The sequence below is a fragment of the Parus major genome, chromosome 4 (genome assembly GCF_001522545.3).
Source record: "Parus major isolate Abel chromosome 4, Parus_major1.1, whole genome shotgun sequence".
NCBI lineage: Eukaryota > Metazoa > Chordata > Aves > Passeriformes > Paridae > Parus > Parus major.
In genome coordinates, this window is record NC_031771.1 from 59,505,546 (window position 1) to 59,525,033 (window position 19,488).

The following is a 19,488-nucleotide window of genomic DNA, read 5'->3' on the forward strand; positions in this document are numbered from 1 at the left end:
TAATTTTCACAGAGGAGATGATCTAGATTGCTTTTTCTCCTCTCCCTTCTTTTATTTTAAAGCTACGCAAAATATCCAGTTTTTCAAGAGAGAACCATGAAAATCTTGACTCAAAATCCCTGAGTCCCTGAAAAGCAGGAGCTGTGAAGCAGCAGCGAGCTCTCTCCTGCCTGCTGTGTGTAGCTGGTGGCTCAAGCCTCTGACTGCTTCACATAGTTTGTGTTTAGAGGGAGGCAGCAGATTACAGTCACATAATACAGTGTATTACAATAAACTTGAACTATCAGAAACTTCTCAAAGGAGCAAAGGGCTAAATGAGAGATCCTGTAAGAAGATTTCAAAATCAGCATCACAAAGAAAAGTTTACAGTGCTTTTAGAAAATGGAGGAGCATAAGTATGTCCTAAGTTTGGCAAAGCTCAAATGTTTCAGCAAAATGAACCAGTCCCTATTGAAACTGACAGTTAAAGTACTTTTCTTGTAAGGATTAAAGATTATGACTTATTCTATTGTTCTAAAACACAGTTTAAAGCTTGAATGCTTAGGCTGCCACAAGAAAAACAAAGTTCCCAGGAAAGGTCAATAAATACAGGCCCATGGCCTTTAAATGTCATCTGCCTTGATGGGCTGTTTCACCCAGCAGCTGATCAGGTTCAGAACAAAAGATAAAAAATTTTTAAACTCTATGATCCTTCCTAATAACTCCAAATGAAAGAAATTCCTGCCCATAGCATGTTTCAGGTGCAGGCTCCAATTTCAGCCACAAACTCCTGATTACTCAGCTTCATCTGTCGCAAGCCAAGTGCCGCCCTACAGAAAGATTGCTGAGGTCAGTTCAGAAGCATCTCCGCTTGCTCAGCCAAGCCCAAACATCAGCTATTTTATGGGGCATGAAGCTGGCAATTTCAGTGGCACTGGCAAGCCATGGGCTGTGCCACATTAAAATATACCCCTTAAAATACACCCCTGTGGGATAATCAAGCTCTGCTCCTCTACAAGTTACAGGTCTTATTTAAAAAACAAGAGGTGAGAAACAACCAAAAGTATTGTTTAATTCTAGTCCAGATTTGTCGCTGTCTTCTCTCTCACACATTTTTGACAGAGTTATGATTCATATATGCTTCTGCTGAGGGGCATCTCCTGCTCCTTGCTCTGGGCTTCCCAGCTGCCTGCGGCCAGGAGCCACAGGTCACACAGCCAGAACACAACCATCAACAGCAGAACGTGACCATTACCTCCAAAAATGACACAACCTGCCTGCAGCACACTCATGGGAGAGAAAGAACAGCTGGGCTGAGTTCCCTACCACAAAAGTTGGGTCCATCTGCCAGGCAGCAGAAATTCTGATGGTGGTGTCTCAGTTGCAACACTGAGGGGTCAAATTTCAAGCCCTGCTACTGATAATCTATCACCTCACAGGGGAACTGACGCAGCAACAGGGTGCATGATTTGCTCTTGTCCTTTGCTTTTCAAAACCAGACCTAGAGTTACAACACACTGGACATCACACTAGGAGTGTGCTGAACAACTGGACTGCAATACACAGTCACATACCAGTTTGTCCAGAGGACATGTGTCTCATTCACTGCACGAGAGACACCTGTGGGTACAATCAAGATGGCATGAGCAACAATAAATCTGTCAATTCAGCAGTGAGGAGCTCAACTTTTCAACCTAAACAACATCCTTTTAACATCATAAACACATCTCATTATGCACAGAAGTATTCAGATAGAATTCTAGAGGAAGCAGCTATGCAATATCGTTCCAGGCATATAAAATACCTGGTGTAAACACGTCAGTCTTTTGTGTCTGTTTGTGTCTGTCTCCAGGCACTGCTACAAGCCAAGCTTGCATACTTGCTAGACAAAAATATAATTCTGGAGAATGTACAGCTGCCCAAAGCAGAAACCCCCACTCCAAGTCGGAATATCAAAGTCTGAAGGCACACAACACCAAACCCTCTTAAACTGTCCTAATACCAACATCAGCCAGACAGCTTGTGATTACAGAGACATGCCCAAAACTGCAAGTACATAAACAAAATAAAAACACTCTGACACCTCCGTCAAACTGAGGGTTTGGGTTTGTCTTACCATTTCTTACTAATTTCAAAAGGTTTGAGTTTCTTGTGGTTCCTCAAACTGGTACTATGGGCTCTAGATCCAAAAAACATGTTTAATACTTCTGTCAATTTGAGGGTCTCTCCTCTTTAACCACGAGTAAAATTCTGAAGCACTGGTTTCTATACAGCATTTCATTATTGCATAGAGATTTTGTAGGGATACATATAGTGACAATCTGCAGAGAGAGGCTGCAGTAGAAAACCCTCTAGGGAGAGCTGTATAAGAAACTCAAATGGAAAGATGGACACCAGTGGTTATCAATATTGCTGAAGAGATGAGCTCATCTAAGATTCTGAAGAGACCTCACAGGACAAAGACACTGAAGTACAGTCAGAGAACACTTCACTCGTGGTTCGTGATACAGGAGGATTTTTCACAGTAGGAGCCAGGACTAGGCTGAAGAATTCCACCAACCAGAGGAAATGGCTACACCAGATATAGCAAAATGCCTCTGAAACCAATTTTAATCCAGTATATTTGATAAACACAGCCAGAATGGTGGAAGAGTTAGAAGACAGGAACTAAAAACTATTATTCATGAAAAATAAAAACACCATATGCAAATGTCACAGGATATATTCCTCAAACTTAACAGTGGGGTCATAGCATCTCCTGATTCCAGAGCACAGAGCCCTAAACAAATACACCTGTGAATGGATGCTAGGTACATAATACAATACATTAACATCAGCCTTCTCTGCCCCATCTTTCACCAGGTGTCTCATAATAATCCTTCTACCATTCAGGGCATTAATTAATGTAAATTAATTAATGTAAGGACCATCCTTACACAATTGCCATTAAAATAAGCCACACTCAGCTCAGAGATGATAAATGCTTTCTCTCCAACTGTGAGATCTAAGAATGAAGGGAAATAACCCAACATAATCTGAAGTTCAGTATGTCATAAATTCTTAGGGCCAAAATAAAGACAACCAATTGTTCCAGGTAATTGGAATCATCTACATTGTTCCCCCCAACTCCTCAGCTGAGCTGTCCTGATTTACAGTAGTTTCTGCAGTTTTATGGAAAGGAACAATTTTTAATTTAAGCATTAAGATACACTGCAGATTTTCCAATTCAAAACAGTGTTGTCAGCTTTTTAGAGATGTTTTCACAGAAACATTAAATTCCCTTTTCCCCTTTCCAGAGCCTTGTTCTCCTCAGCTCCTGTTAAGCCACCTCTCCTAGGGCACAGACAGAAACTCCTGCTGCAATGCTCATGCTCAAGAGCTCAAACACACTTTTCCAGATGTGGGTCCAGCAGTGCACCCACAGCACTGCTTCAGCCAGCCCCATTTCCACAGGTGAACACAAGTGCTCTTCCTCAGCTTGCAGCTGAATCACAGAAAACACTACAGCTTTAGCCATGCAAACTGAGTCTGCATTTCTCTTTTAGAAGTTGCAAGGCCCTTATGAAGAGACGTTTGTGAAGAATAAAAATCAACATTAACACGTTATACATTTGTATTCTTATAGAAAGACAGGAAAATGACAGGCATCTGTGCCTGCAGCTGCATTTTACCATGAAAGAATATTTTAAATTTAATTCAGTGTAGACAACTGGAAGGAAAATAAGTTTCCTATTTATGTTAAAAAATACTTTTTTTTAGAGAGACTAGCACTTCTGAAGTCTTGTCAAATGCAATGGAAACGAAGTAATGTGCAGAAAGCAAGAGGCTTCAATTCCATGTATTCTGGCTTGTTTCATATATTCCAAATTCCAACAGGGGGTAGCATTACACTTCTGCAAGAACATTTGTTATTTAGAATACACTGTTTCCCCACATTTGATATTCTGAGTTTTCTTGTACAACAGACCTGTTAATTTCCACTCATTCTGCACCCAAGGAAACCACATAAGGCAGAGGCTCCAGCAAAACTCCCCTAACACTGAAAGTGAGGCTCAGATGGGCCCAAACAGGTATAAAAGCAGCAGATTCGATTACTGTGCAAATCATCAGTGTGTGGTTCTCAGCTCATGCTTCTTGCTCAGCACATGGCACAAACAGGAGAGGCAAGGTGCTCACAGATGGGATGCAACAGCTCCCTTTGCATTTTAAAGTTCACAAGACTGACTGTGCCCCCAGTGAGCACCTCAGTTCTGCAGAAACACCTGTGAAAACCTGACCAATGGGAAGTACTGCTGTACATTCTCTCAGAACAGCACAGCCCAATAGAAACCACAGAGTTCTCAGTCAGAGCATTAACCCATTTCAAGATAGTCACAGTCAGCACTAAAGTACTGTGGAGCAGGAAGCTTGGAGAGGCTGAAAATAAAGGACCATCATTATTATCATATGGACACACGTGCTCACAAAGGGATTCAGGTGGCCTTGCTCTTGTGGTTAGCAAAGCAGCAATTTATGGAAAATTTACACACAAAAGTGCCTTAATCCCCTTTACCCAAGTTTTCTGCTTGCAACAAGATTTAAAATCCAAGTCAGCTATTCAGGAAGAAAAGGGATCTCTTTTAGCAAATAAAGAGTTCAGCTACAGCTGCAGTGACAGACAGCAGATAGAGAAGGACTCAAATGAAAACATTTCAAAAGCTGGCAAAGTGAAATCTCAGATTTTAGAGACAAATTAAACCTGCCCCTGTGGGTTCTTAGAGATAGAGAAAGTTTATGTTAAACTTTAATTACCATTTTGAAACATTCACCTGGGGAAAGCCCTAAGAAAAGTCTTTTTCTTCCTCTATTTCCCCAATGACTGTTGTTCCACAGTGTGAGCTTAGCTTCTGCTGGCACTAAAAATACACTTGTGCTTGTCTTGTAGCTGATGGAGCTATGCCAATTTACATTAGACTAGTTACTTGATTCCTTCCTTCCAGCCCATTCCACATAAAGACACAGAGAAAAGAATCCTTGTTATAACCTGTGCATCCTGTTCCACACAGAGAGAACTAGAGTGGGCTTAATTATGGGCCTGTGAAGAATAAAAATGAAAGCCTTGCTATATGATCTTCACATTCATTTTCCTCCTTTTTCAACCTCACATTTAGAGCTAAAGTTAGTCAACTTCTTACAGAAAAAAAATTATTAACAAGATAATCAGTGATCATCAGTAGAAAGAAATGGATGGAAGTAGAAGGACAAATAAGGGAGGAAAAGCTCAAAATAGTAAAATTAAGACAAGTGTTTTTCTTTATTCCCAGCCCATCACTGAAATTATGGTTTGTCAAAAGTAATGAAACTATAATTAAGCTGCACAGCTTCAAAAGGATACAGATACTTAACTATGCATGGGGGGCTGCTCCAAGGCTTCTATATCAGAGAGCAGTGCAATAAATTATTAGGCACAATTATATCCATAGTTTTTTTTTTTTCCCAAAGCCTCCTGCAGTAGTTATCTCTATAGCTCGTGTGTTCTGCTTGACTTTGTGTCTCCAGGAATGAGATGAATCGGCAAACTTCATCTGGAAATATTTTCCTTGTGCTACAGGGGATTCAAGTATACAGTTACTAGCCCTGATACAGCCCACTTAGCACTTCTCTGTCCTTCTAATAAACCAGATCTGGAAAAGGTTTATATTTCCTTAATATTTTCCAGGCTCAAATTACTAGTACATCCAAAATTGCTTCCAATCAGCATTGAATTAGCAGAGGATTCCACAGAATCCAGACTACTGCAGAGGATGTGGCTAGGGGAGAGGGAACACAGCCAGAGTTCATGTCCCACTGATTCCCAGCTGTTGAAACAGTCATTTTAGTTGACTGACAGCTGGCTGCTGCACTTCATCCTGCGAATAGCCCGATATCCTCATGTGACAGGACTTAGGAGCATAAAGTCAACTTTAAATCCTCTTTTCCATCTACACTTTGGACTTCTGTGGGATTGAACTTCTGCAGAGAAAGTCCCAAGGTCTGCTTTCTTTCATCTACCCTGTTTTCAGAAAAAAAACATGGAATGACATAAAAGATAACTCCAAGGAAGACATACAAGCAGAGCTTGCATGCAGCAAAGGCATTTTACTGCAGCCTAGAAGCCCTATATATGAGTGGTATTCACTCACCCCATCCTGGCTTTCATTTATCATATTAATCACACTTATTTTGACCTTAACATCCTCATCCCACCCAAGGAAGTTCAGTCTAACTTTGACACACACAGACAATTTTTGCGTTGTTATATTGATGTTTCAAAATTCCCTGGAGCTGAACCAGAGTGGAGAGAAAAACAGCAGTAGGTCCATATAACATTTTTCCCCTGCACTTCTGTCCTGAACACAGGGGTTGAATTACTGGCTGAAGTAAGATAGTTTTTCAAGGCACAATTTTTTTTTACACTAGCAGAGTGCAAGGAAGCACTTCCCTCTGCAGTGCCATTTAGGAATGGAATGGAAAAGCTTGTGTAAAACTGTAAAAAGAGCTTTTTTCACACTTTAAAAAAAGCCTTACTCAGCTGGTCAAGTAAAGTAACTGAGGTTTCACTGTCTCACCTTGGTTCTTACCCAGAGTTCCTACATTTCAAAGTTTAGCCAGAACCAAGGGAACTCAATTGGGTCAATTTGCTACCAAAAATACTGCTCCAGAAGTTCCTTGCAGTCATCTGCTCTCACACCTCTTACGGGGGAAGAGTTCAGTTTTACCTGATCCCTGTTTGGGCAAAATAGTTTTTGATCTAATAGAGAAAGTGGGGGGGAAAAAGGTCATTGCATCCAAAAAAAAATTGGCAAATTTTATTTTACACAATGTGACTCTCCGTAAGGATTTTAGAAAAGAATACATTAAGAAAACATAATACCAGTATAGGATTTTCCTCAATCTGTTGTTACAAATTGGCTTGAAGTTCAGGCATATCCTCAAGCATGTTCTTGATACCCTGCTCCCCTCTAAATGCTAAAAAATCGCTCAGCCCTCAGGCTAATCCCTTTCTTAGAAAGAACTGATCTTCAACTGCCGTGTCCTCAGTCTCAGATTTTCTGAATCAGCTGAGTGTAAGGGCTCCCACATTCATATAACTCTTTTCCGGTAACTGCAGTTCTTGAAAGACACCATTCTTCAAGCTCAATTTCACACACAAAAAAAATTCTCTTGAAAAAGCTTATTCAGTGCCACTGCTTTGTGGTCTTTCATTAAATAGAAAACTACTTTCAACAATTTGTTGAAATTACAAAAATTAGTGATAGACTTGCTATCATTTTAAAACAAAAATTCTGGAGCAGCTGCCTCATCCTGGCAGGCTGATTTTTTTCCTTTAGCAACTCTCATTAATGACTTCTTTTCTGTCCATAGTTGTCTTAAAAGGCAAACTTTCTGTCTCTCTCACTGCCATGTGGACAACATTGCATTTAGTATACTCTTTAGCACTTGGACAGAATTTTCAAGATCCAAAGTCCTGTAGAAACACCATCCCATCAGACAACAGCCTTGGGAAACAAATACAGATACCACAGATAGAGTGAAGTAAGCTGGTCACAAGAAAAGCCTAACACAAAATCCCTGCATTAGTCTAAATCTCAAGTTTCTAACCTCCTTTAATAAACAGTGTCCAAAACAGCACTTTGCCATCACAAACTCCTGCCAGGGGTCTGTCTGCTATAAACAAGCAGCTCTATAGCACAGTGGGCAGGTTTGTCAAATGCATTCAACACTAAGCCAGGCAGAGCAAGAACACCAGATTTCAGTATGGATTCTTTCTTTATTCCCTGAGGTCCACAGCAGTCAATTGTGCTCTTCTACTATGGGACAGGGTTCAAAATCTGCCTATTTTAAATATCAAAGATCCATCTTATTTATTTTAACTTGCATGCAGCCCCAATCTCTAATGAGGTGAACATTTTGGCTAATGAGGTGAACATTTTGGCTTCACTGATTTCAGTGGCCTTGCTTCTAGGAGTGTCAGAGGAAAGGAGATGAAGTCTGGACAAGGCTTTTGCTGAACTCAAAGGGACATTTTGGTCAGAACTGTACAATTGCATGACAGGTATATTTGACAGTCTTATCTTCCTTATGGACTTTTAAAGAATTCCTTCTTTCGCCTCTAGACAAGTTCCTTGGCATTTTCAGCAGGAGCATTCAGAACTTTACATAATAAAGCAATACATAAAATTTCAAGGTACTTTAAAAACAGTCCAGCCTGAAAACTGGTAGGCATTTTTGTATCAGAATGGCTTATGCACATATGCTACCTTCTTTGCCTATGGAAAGCATTCATTCAGTTCTGAATATATAAATGTATTTCAGTGATTCATTCCTCAAATTGGTTTCAGCATAATGAAACCATGGAGCAGGTTCAATAGAGCAGGTATTAAACCATTTTCTATTCAGTAGATTTGTTGCCACATATTTTCATGCTAACAAATACCAAAATTGTATTATCCATATGAAGATGTTAACATATTATTTAATTTCATAAGTGTAATAGCTGGAAAAATTATTTGCTCTTTCTGACTAAAGAGATGCAGGTTGGAATAGGGTCAAATATGACAAACAGTAAGGATTTGCCTACACCCCAACACAACCAATACCTTCAGATATAATCTGATTACAACTAATTATAACTCATTCTAATTCTGCTGACATATTATTGGCCAAACAAAGTATTTCCATGGATATCTTGAAGTAATAAATATTTTGGGAATCTTGAATTACCAAAACTAATTCCACTCCTATGTCTTGTCCTGAGTTGTGGACAAGCTTAAGCACAGTTTGTATAATGTTGGAACACATTTCACCCTTCTAATTTGCATGCTTCCAGTTTTATGTGGCTCTGTCAAAAAAGGTTGAAAAAGTAGGAAAGGTCACACCCCTGCTGAGCATCTATTTTCAGTCCTCTCATCTACTCACAGTGAGCTGCTGTCAGCCCTCCAGACATCCCATCTAAATGATTGCTATCCTACTGACACTCGCCAATTCCTTCTGAGCCATGCAATTACTTTGATATCACTGACTCTTAATCAAAACAAAATAGTTCCTGCATAGTCTTTTTAATGCACAACCTTAAAAACAGAATGTTGGCAGGCATTGCAAACATTTTCAGAAATGCAAATCAAGGAACTGAGTTTTTTTGAAAGTAGCTTTGTTTATGATCTTCCAGAAGGAGACAAACCATATGGGAATCAAACTTGGAAATCTTAATCCAGGGCTGCTACTGAAGTTATTCACTTCCCCTGCATTCAGCCTCGTGCAATCTATGCTTTCCTTACATCTTTTCTGTGTTTCCTTCCTCTGCAGGTGAATTTTACTTTCTCCTTTTTAGAAAATGAAGTTAGAAAGTGTCTGCTAACACTTTGTAGGATTCTTTTGAATTTTTCCCTACATAAATGGATTTCTATTTAAGGAGGGAGGTGGGGAAAGAAAGAAAGAAAGAAAGAAAGAAAGAAAAAAAAGTCTTCCATTTTCTCATTTTGGCCACATTCCAAGCAATCTGAAGAGTCTCCTTTACATCTGGATCAAAACCAGAAACCTCACAAACCCTATATTCCAAAGGGAATAATCTTTTCCAGCTTTTATTGTCAGATGACTCCTCCTTCAAAACATTTCCTTCTCTATTTTCAGAAAATCTCCCAACAGAGTAAGAGGTATTACCCAGCTTGATTGTATTTAGGGGAGGAAGCTGGTTTTCCCATTTGTTCATTGTGATGGGGATAGAAGGTCCATACTGTGGTTTATCAATATCTCCAAGGCTCTCTGACAGAAAAGCAATCCAGCAGCACTTGTGTTTGGTACAGAAGAATAAATTCTGCTGAGTTACATTGTCTGCATTCCCTCGTGTAAGGAAAGATGCTTTCTTCTCTTGACATTGTTGTTTCACTTACCAGTGCTACTGTGGCAGGCACTTCTTTTCCCATTACAGACCACAGGCTGTCTATTCCCCTTAGTGGCAGATCCCAATAAGTGCCAACTCTTATTATTCCAAATTTAAAAGCCTTATTCTTTGCACAAAAGTTGTGAGGATTGTTTCATGATAGATGGAGAGTACCTTGAGTACAGTTTTTTAGGTAACCTCCTACAGGGCTGAACGCAAGTCAGATCTGCACTGCCCTGGTAGGGCTGGCATGTCTCATGTGTTACTGTGACACCTCAAATCCAAATTCTTACCCCTTCACTTCCTCCATGCACACCTTTGGAAGAGCTGGGTCACTTACATGAGCTCTTCCCAGCAACAGCAATGGAAAAAGAAGCTGGGTCTCTTCTTGATCACCTGGGAGTGAAGCCTGCTGCCAAGAAGCATTACAATACTGTACGAGTTCACTGAGGAACTGGGAAGGAAAAAAAGTCCTTCCTTTCCTGGAAGCTGACATTAAGCAATATCTCTGCACAGTGCATAAACAGACCTGGATGGGAGATGAGACCAAGAGGATGGAGATCATCTCTACAATAGACTTGGGCTCCTGGCCAAAACTGCAAAGAGGAAAACAAAACAAATGTAGCTTTAAGCCTGACACTAAATCCACCTGTTTTATGCCCCTTTTCTGTGTCACCTTCAACTGGAGAACATACTTTTGCTTATCTTTGATCTGCACAGCACTGGGAGTTTTTGTCAGCATAACCAGCTCCAGAAATGACTGCATTTCATTGTTAAGAGCAGCAGTGATCATGTTTGTTTTTTTTTTTCTATTTCAGAAAGATGCCGTGTGGAAATTGGTGGGCTTTAAGATGTTTTTGAATCTCTGAAAAGTCTGAAGAACCACACTATTTTACTGAAAAATTTCAGAGCTTTCAGAGCCTTTTACAATAATGGTAAATGTAAGTAAAATGCCGGATAGCCAAATCATTGTCCAGTGCAGACACCTCATTTAGGGGTGACACATGGTGAGAGATGCATTCACTGCTGGTTCATGTATCACAGTCAGGAGTCATAGAAAAACAACTGGTACTAAATCTTGAAAGAAAAGAGCACAAAAGCAAGTTTTCTAATTCATGCAGTAAGTCAGCAAGACCCAGATACAGAAACCTCACAAACAAATCATATGGGTCAATAATGACAACTGACTTCCAGGTTCCTCTGAGGTGCAAACTGTTCCTGTTAGAGTTCTGACTGGGTGTTTGTTGCCCAACTGCCCAGAGCTCTGAGATTAGAGCAGAAATACAAGCAGCAACAATGCTGTAGAAGATGACAAATGCATCCTTCTCAGCTGAGAATTTAGACAGCTTGTAGATTTCTTAAAGGTGGGAGGAAGCATAAAATGTTACAGCACCGCACACCAATACCGTAAAAAAAAAAAAATCTTTGAAAAGAGATGTAAAAGATGTGCAATTACAAATAATCATGTTCCTACACTCTCAGAGAAAGCATGGAAATAAACACAGTACAAGATAAACACATAAGGTTTTCAGTCTCCTGGGAAGAGGTAATGACTCCCAACAGAAAAAAAAAATAGCTAAATTAAGGTTGTAGCTAACAGTACATTGTGATTTCTTTAGTATCTGTTTTAGTACTACATTAGAAAGGTACTTGATTAAAAGCCAAGAAAAATTAAAACATTCTCAGTTACACAGATATGGCCATGTAGTCATGCAGCTGCCATTTCTCGGATTTCACTACGCAAGTTAACACCTTACAGGCCTTCTCTTTCACCACTTTCAAAAGCAGCATCTACAACGAAAGGAGAAACACCAGCTAACTCCAGGGTTAAGGGTTTTGTACAGGATTTGGAAGACTAAGGCTATATTCCCAACCCAGTGACAGGCTGCTCATGACCCTGGTGAAATTAGTCCAGGCAAGACAGCAAGAGACCTCAGTGTAGGTGCTCTAGAGTTCAAGCCTCTTCTCTGCCTGAAGTCATATCAGCTGTGCTTCTCCCGAGGCTTAGTCTCTCTCCCTGGTCTAGAGTGCACAAGGGACACACAGATATTCATAGTTTCTCTGGAACACAGAGACTCTGCACTCACGCAAGGCTGCAGGTGATTAACCAGCTCTGAAAGGGAGATGTGGAGCTGCACGGTCAAACACGGTAGTACAGAACCTGCTCAAGGATGACAGTGAGGCATGCACATGCCTTCCTGTGCAGTTGTAATGCAAAATAAAGCAATTTCTACAGGACTAAAAGAGTTAAATATCCTATCACCTAGCCAAACCAACTCCTCACTTAAACTGAGACCCACGTGCCCCCAAGGCAGGTGGCAGCTCTCCCTATGTTGTGTAGTGTTCTCAGCCCCTCAGTGCTGTGCAACCCTCTGCCTGACAAAACCCCTTTTATCCAGCAAGACCACAACATTTCCATATTTTCACTTACTACAGATATGCTGGGAGGTTCAAAGTTTGAGGCACGGAGCCACTGTGGTAGCAGGAACTGTACACCCCATAATTTGGGTAGATCAGCTCATAATTTGGGACCATATTGTCCCCAAAGGGGCCTCAGTATTTTAAAATCATCAACTTAAGTAGGTGGCTGAATATCAATAGAGACTGATGACAACAGCCACACACAAAGTGACAACTTCTTTTCCCCTCTATCATGGCAAGTTAACTACCAAAGCAGTACTCGTGACTATATTTCTACATAAATAAGAACTCCCACTGACATAAATATGAGTTTAGCATGAGCTAGCTGTACATAAATGTAATTCCTACTAATAGGCACATTTGGAGCTGTCAACAGTGATTTGAGTATAACACTAAGTAGCATGAAGAGACAGCAATAAACACTCCATATTAATTCAGCTTGCAAGAAGAAGAAGGTCAGGGGACAAAAAGCAAAGCAAAATGAAACCCAGAACTTGTCAGATGGAAAAGGACAAAAACAGTTGGAAAATAATTTTATTTTTCAGACTTCTAAGAAAATTTACAAACAATGGTGGTGTAAAAAAAAAAAAAAAAGGAACACCCTATAAAAAAATTGACATTTCTCAAACTATAGCATCAAAGGAAGTTACAGAGCAACAAGCATACAATGAAATTCTATTCATCAAATTAGTATTAGTTAAGTAGTTAAAAATTTAATAAGTAAAGTCTAATAATAAATCTCTACAGCTTACTCAGAAATTGTAACAATCAATTCTGAGCTTAAATTATACTTACAATAGACAATGAATTCACCTCTGCAATCATCTACAGCACTGAAATCAACTAGGTCAAATTACATAGCAAAGGCACACCTTGGGAAGTCTGTAAAGGACATCTTGAGCACAGCACAATTACATACAGCAGAAAGCAAATCACCCTGCATGCTTGTTTCTTAGTCCCCAGTGTCTATTATGACATACAATATACAAATAACAGAAGCAATATTTAGTAACTCTTTTCATGCTGGTTCTATTTTTCATGCAGAGTGACAGAAAGGCTTCCTTTCCCTGTTTTCTGTTTGAGCCTTGGCACTTTCCCAGGGCCTGTCCTCCCTGTTTTCATCATCATCCTTGTCATTAGAGGAGCAGGTGGTTCTTAACAAGTCAGTCCCAGGCAGGACCCCCACCATGGCCCCTGCATATGCACATCTTCATCCTGCAACCTCTCTCCAACTCCTCACATGCTGAACTCCAACATGCACACACAACATGCCCAAACCTAACCTCCATTTGCCAAAGGTTACAGATGGGGCACAAAACAAACTAATGCTTATAGCCTTAATTACTGCTGCAGGCTTTCCTCTACTTGGGTCACTTTAAATAGTAGGCATTTAAAAGCCATTAACACAATTTAATTAACAGCTTAACTCAAAATTGCACAGGAATTCCAAACACCGGCACACTAAAGCTTTTTGAACATGAATTTGAATACACATGATAACCTGGCGTTTTCATCAACCCATAAATCAACTCTTCCTGACCCTAACATATATATTCTGTTCCAAGTAAAAGGAGCAATAACTATTTTTTAGTTACAGTCTATGGATTTGGGCTTTCACTGTGCTCATCAGGAGAAACGCCAAAGACAGAGTCCATTAAATACTGCTAAAATAACTCCTTGACAGCTCAAGAGAGTGCATCAAAGGGTTATTTTTTTCTTTCAAAAGTAAAAACAAACCCATGAATCATCCCATTTAATGAGACCTCTTTCGTGACTGCTTATAAATGGGTTCTTAAAAAAAAAATAGCAGATGCGCATATCTCATGTTAAAACAAAAGTTAGTAAGAAGGTTGCACCAGTGTTTATCACTGAATTTGTTTACATATAGACAATATCTGAAATTCTTGCCAAGTTATCTTATTAGGGCAGCTAGAAACACCATTAAACCTGACAGCACTTTGCAATAAAAGAGGTGGGTATTTATGTCATTGGGGTCAACAGGCAGTTGTAGGGACATAATTTAGCTTTTAATGATTTTGAAGATACCCAATACTCACTTCCATCTTCCCATTTTCCACAGATATCCAGGGTAAGAGCTGATATATTCACATCTAAACCAACAATTCAGATCACAACATTTAGACCATGTGAGCTGATTGTACCTGAATTACTTTCTTTCCTCCCTGCCTATAAAAATGCCACCTTTGAGCTTTCTAATCCCAAAGCAGAGCCCTTCCAGAAATCAGTCTTGGTCATTTTTCCCAAATTCTCCCTACCTACAGGGAGCAGCCACAGGAAACCAACAGCAGATGCACGGCTGTGCACCCCACTGCCTGCAGCCACACTTCCAGAATTGGGCTGGAGGGCTCGTGAGGATCTGTGGTGCCAGAGGTTGGCAAGGATGGCCTTGGAAGATCACGGATCCTACTGACCAGAGCCTTAGAAAATGTGTCCCACAAGGGCCTCCCTACCTGCCAAGTGCTACAGGAACATGACACAGGAACATCCAAGGTGCTGTGATGGGGCTGTGCAAGTGTCCCAGGCAGACAGAGCTTTCTAGTTTGCCAATATGCAAAGGCACTCAATGACAGAAATGCTTGAAACACCTCATGAGAAGAAAACAATCCACATTTATAACCTTTTAATTTTTCTTTCATCACCTACTAGGCATTCAAGCCCTTTTCATAGCAGTGGTTTATATAATCTCACATTTAATTAAATGCACTTCAGTGGCAGTGTTTAATTCCTCATGAAGAAGTCTCTCTTGCTGAATCCTAGCTTCACACATTCCCTAAATTAAGCACTCCCTCTAACCTTCCCAGCCTTTCAACAGCTCACTAATACAAGCAGCTTTACCTTCTTCTAGTTTGGCAAACACATTCAAAAAAATCTTCTCCAGCATGGATAAAATCAGATGCATTTTCATGCAATGTATAATTAATGTATAAAGTTTACTGCCATAAAAAGACAAGAATGTAGCAGGTCCAAAAAGAATTTATAAAAACATCAAAGTCTTAGCAACAGATACTGGCAAATGTGTTTGGAAAAACATGTGAACCTCCACAGTTTAGGTATTAAGGCATTATTTGACTGGTGATAAAAAATAAATTTTCCTGCAAATAAACTGTCCTGTTTGTAGACTGCTAGTGAGTTTTTGTGTACCTGCTCTGAAGTACCTGTCATTGGCCAGTTACATTACTGCACTGCCATGCTGACTTGAATATCTTGTATTTCCCTAGTGAGAAATGGGTCTAACCTGGCTTCTTGTGCAAGGCATGTTCAAACTAGACTGACAAGGAAAAGAAAAACATCAATAGCATAAAAGTATGCACTCAGATCTCCTTAAGAGCAGCACACACCATTTGACTTCTTTCTTTGTAAATATCAGCAGCAAGACAGGTCAGTGTCTTCCATGCTTGCTTGCCATTATACGACAAATCCAGTGCCTGCAAAACTTTTGTCTTTCACTTACATGTACCCAAAGACAAAATTGGCTGATTTAAAAGTAATGATTGTGGTCTATATTGTTCAGTGTTTCCTTGACTAGGCACAGATTTTGAGGAAACCATGTGCTAAGCCTCTCCATTCCAGCATAAACAACAGAAAAAGTTATTACCCGTTCAGAGTATAAAGAAAATAATTTTACTCATGACCTACAACTTACATAAATTTAAATTAATCATGCTATATTAACTAAGGTTCGTTAGCATCCGCTCAGTGTTAGGTATTTACCTTTAGTCCACCACAGATTGGACAAGATGAAAAAAGAGCTCTTGTCATCCCAGGGTGGGGGCTACATGTGTCACAGGGGTCAGCTGAGGCCCCACCAGGTGGTGACAGCTCACTACTTTTGGAGTCTGACACCTGTCCTTGTGGTTTTGTGTCTGACCACCTTGAAACAAAATCCACATATGTCTCATCACTTGAGTCCTTGCTGCTTTCTGTGAGTAAGGATGAAGGCCTTCCTCTGTGCTGGATGTGCTCAGGTCCCCTCCGTGCTTCCAAGTGTGGAGGTAGCAGTTTTGGGTCACTGGCACCTTGAGCAGGCAGGGCCTGGTCCTTGGCTAACGTGGAATCTGCACTCTTCAGTTGCACTTCTTTAGAAGTTGCCTGTAACACACTCCTGGGTATATCATAAACGTGTCTGAGAGAGCTGGGAACCTGATACTCTGATCCCACAGCTCTCTGGGACTCACTGTGAGGACAAGTACATAGACTCTGATCCGAAGGAAAGTTCAATGGCAAGCTTAGCAGTGATCCAAACTCATCACCGTGGCAAATGTCTAAGCTCCCAGCATAGGAAGAGAAGCTCCCAGAGTAGGAAGAGTGACTGCCAGTAGCTATTCCACTGTCAGAAGAACTCTGCCGACCTATTTCCTGCAGCTGTCTGGATCGGAGCGGCTTCGGAGGAGGTTTAGCGGTGCCACGTGCCCCTTCTGGAAGGGTCTTTTCCTCTCCCAGGTGAATGCCCTTTGCAGCTGCCAGCCCATGGCTCTCCTGAGAGGTGCTGGCTAAGGATTGTTCAGGCCACACTGTCAACCTGCTCCCAACACTGACATCCGAGTGGCTGGTATCTGAAGATGAGCTTGAAATACTCCTATCATCTCCTAGAAAAGAAGGAAATGCATCAGCCTGTTTAAAGCATATTTTACTTTCATACAGTTAATTGGGTTGCTGTACCAAAATACAGTCATACATCACTGTACAAATAAAAATAATACTGTTATAAAAATGTTTACATATCTATATACAGAAATATCTTTGTATATCTGTCTATCTGTGATTCATTTATGCCTATATTGCAAGATTGTTTTCCTCAATTACAGTTGCAAGAAAGGCATTTTAACAGGTAATTACTGCCTTCAAAGACAGAACATGAATTTTTAAAAAATATAAAACATTGGCATGAAAGGGCACCAGGACAAAACACAAACATCATGCAAACAAACAAATACAAAAACAAACAAATACAAAACCATTTTCTTGTAGCACACACAGAGTCCACAATGCTATTTTCTTCTTTCTTAATAAGACCAATGCAAAAAAAAAAAAAAGGCAGAAACTGTATATGAAGTTGGGCCATGATTTCTGAGCAGAGGAACTGAACAAAAAAAAAAAAAAAATCAGCATGCTTATCTATCAAGTCTCATTTTCTGTCCTTTCAGCTAAGTCTAGTAGTTATGTGCTAATTAAGAAAAACCTCAGGAAGTCTCACTGGAGTACAGTCACAAACCACATTACCCAGCAGTGTCTAGGCCAAAGCAGCCATGGACATGTATATAAACACATAATGAAGCTCCTGAGGATCTTCACAGGGACATTTTTTTAGGCTTGAAGGCTTTAGAATCAGGAGCAAAGCAGGTGTTTGGATGATCTAACTTCAGCTATTAAACAGTTCAAATGGCAGTTCAGGGCACAGGCCCTTTTACAAATCCAGTGCTAGACACCAATTCCACTTTGATACACTAGCAACTCCAGAGAAGGCATGTACAGAGAGCAGAGGAAAGCACAGGAGTTCTGTGTTTTACTGCAAAAGTCTGCTGTAAGCCTGATGTGTGAGCCATACAAGTGAGTCCATCGCACGGGCTGCACTGACAAAGGTACTTTAGCAGACACCAGATTTGATGTAAACATTTCTTTTTGAGTTTTACATGCAAAAATTCAGTAGGACTCAGCAACCTAAATGGTCCTCCTGCATTAATAGAGTTTGATTCAAAACTCAGTCTGCTGAGTTTAAAACCTCCAATCTACATCAAAGGACTTCAGACAATAAAGAACTGCCTCATAAGAAACATAACAAACCTAACATCTTGACCATTTCTCTGTTATTTTTCTTGTAAGCTCCACATCTTATAAGACAGGCCATATAACTTTTAAAGCCTGGGCAGGAAGGAACAAAACATATTTTTATTTAATTAGAGGTACTTACCTCCACTACCTTGGCGACTTGTATGGGACAGCAAGCTCAAGCGCTTTTCCAATTGCAAAGCTTCATGAGCCAGTCTTTCTTCTGAATAGGCTGGGTTTGTACTTGGATCTTTAAAAAGAAACAGAAAATAAATAAATTATTAAAGGAGGCAACATGAAAAATAAATGTAAAAAGAAGGAAAGAGAAAAAGACATTCTTATGCTTGAAATGTTGATTGGAAAAATGTATGGGACAACCTGACTTCAAGCACATCCTGGACATAGTAATTTAAAATTAAAAGTGTCGAAGATTTTCAGAGATTTTACCCAATGTCTGGAATAGTTACCACCAGGGGCAGAACATTGAAGAGAACTGCACCAAAGTCAATAGCTACAGAAATAATTCGCATCCAACAAGTCTAAAGAACTTGAAAGCTAATTTGACCCACACAAAATATGTCCTGAATTCACTGGATTTGCTGGGAATTTTAACGTCCAGAAAGATCAAATTTTTCATCCGAGAAATTTCCAAATCTACATCATAAAGCCAGAGTCACAGCGATTAAACTGACATCTTACAATCCAGATCATCTATTTACAAAGACTTTGCTTTCAAGTTGGATGTTAAGAAGGTCATAAAGTTCAGGTGTCAGAGATAAAAATAACCAATCTGGTGGCTCTGTCTTCATGTTTAATACAAGACAAGTTTGGATTATAAAAACCACTTCTAAAATGTACTGTCATGGATTTTTCCCATACATTTTAGTGAGTTTGCCATTCCAGCTGAGATTATTTCACTAGTGGTGACTCATTATATTCCAAAAAACAGTAGAAAGACCAAAAGTTAAACAGAATGTGGAAGAAGTCTCATCAGGGAAACAGGCCAGTTTCCTCTAAATATTTTTTTTCCAGCAGGCACAACAATAAAACCAGATGTTGGAAGTAATCATAAGCCTTATCCAAACAGAAACCTTATGGATTCCTTCAAATAGCACTGATGAGCGTGTCATGTTCAGTGGTTGCAGGAGATATGGTCTGCTAATTTGTTCATCATCAGAAACTTCAGTAATTCTCATTAATACACACAGAAAGTAATCAATGACGGTGAAAACAGATTAGCTTCCTCACAACTGCTGCTCTTGTGTATCTGATCAACTGGGCAGTAGAAGCACACCACAAAAACACTGAATCATTTAATAAGAGGGGAGAAACAGATGAAAAAGGCTATACATTCTTGTGATTCAGTTAGTAGGACAAAAAACAGTTGGAAAGATGAAAGAAAA

The 19,488-nt window shown here is 39.9% G+C and overlaps 1 protein-coding gene across 2 annotated transcripts in view; it reads right to left on the reverse strand.

Annotated features, from left to right (window-relative positions):
* The window catches only part of DOK7 (docking protein 7), a 60,667-nt gene that overhangs the window by 19,587 nt on the left and 21,592 nt on the right, over positions 1-19,488 (reverse strand). For both annotated transcript variants that reach the window (XM_015625745.3, XM_015625743.3), the window contains 2 exons: positions 18,228-18,335; positions 16,031-16,905 (listed from right to left, as the gene is read on the reverse strand). In XM_015625745.3, coding sequence (XP_015481231.1) covers positions 16,031-16,905; positions 18,228-18,335 — 983 coding nt within the window. The remainder of the gene's footprint in view (positions 1-16,030; positions 16,906-18,227; positions 18,336-19,488) is intronic.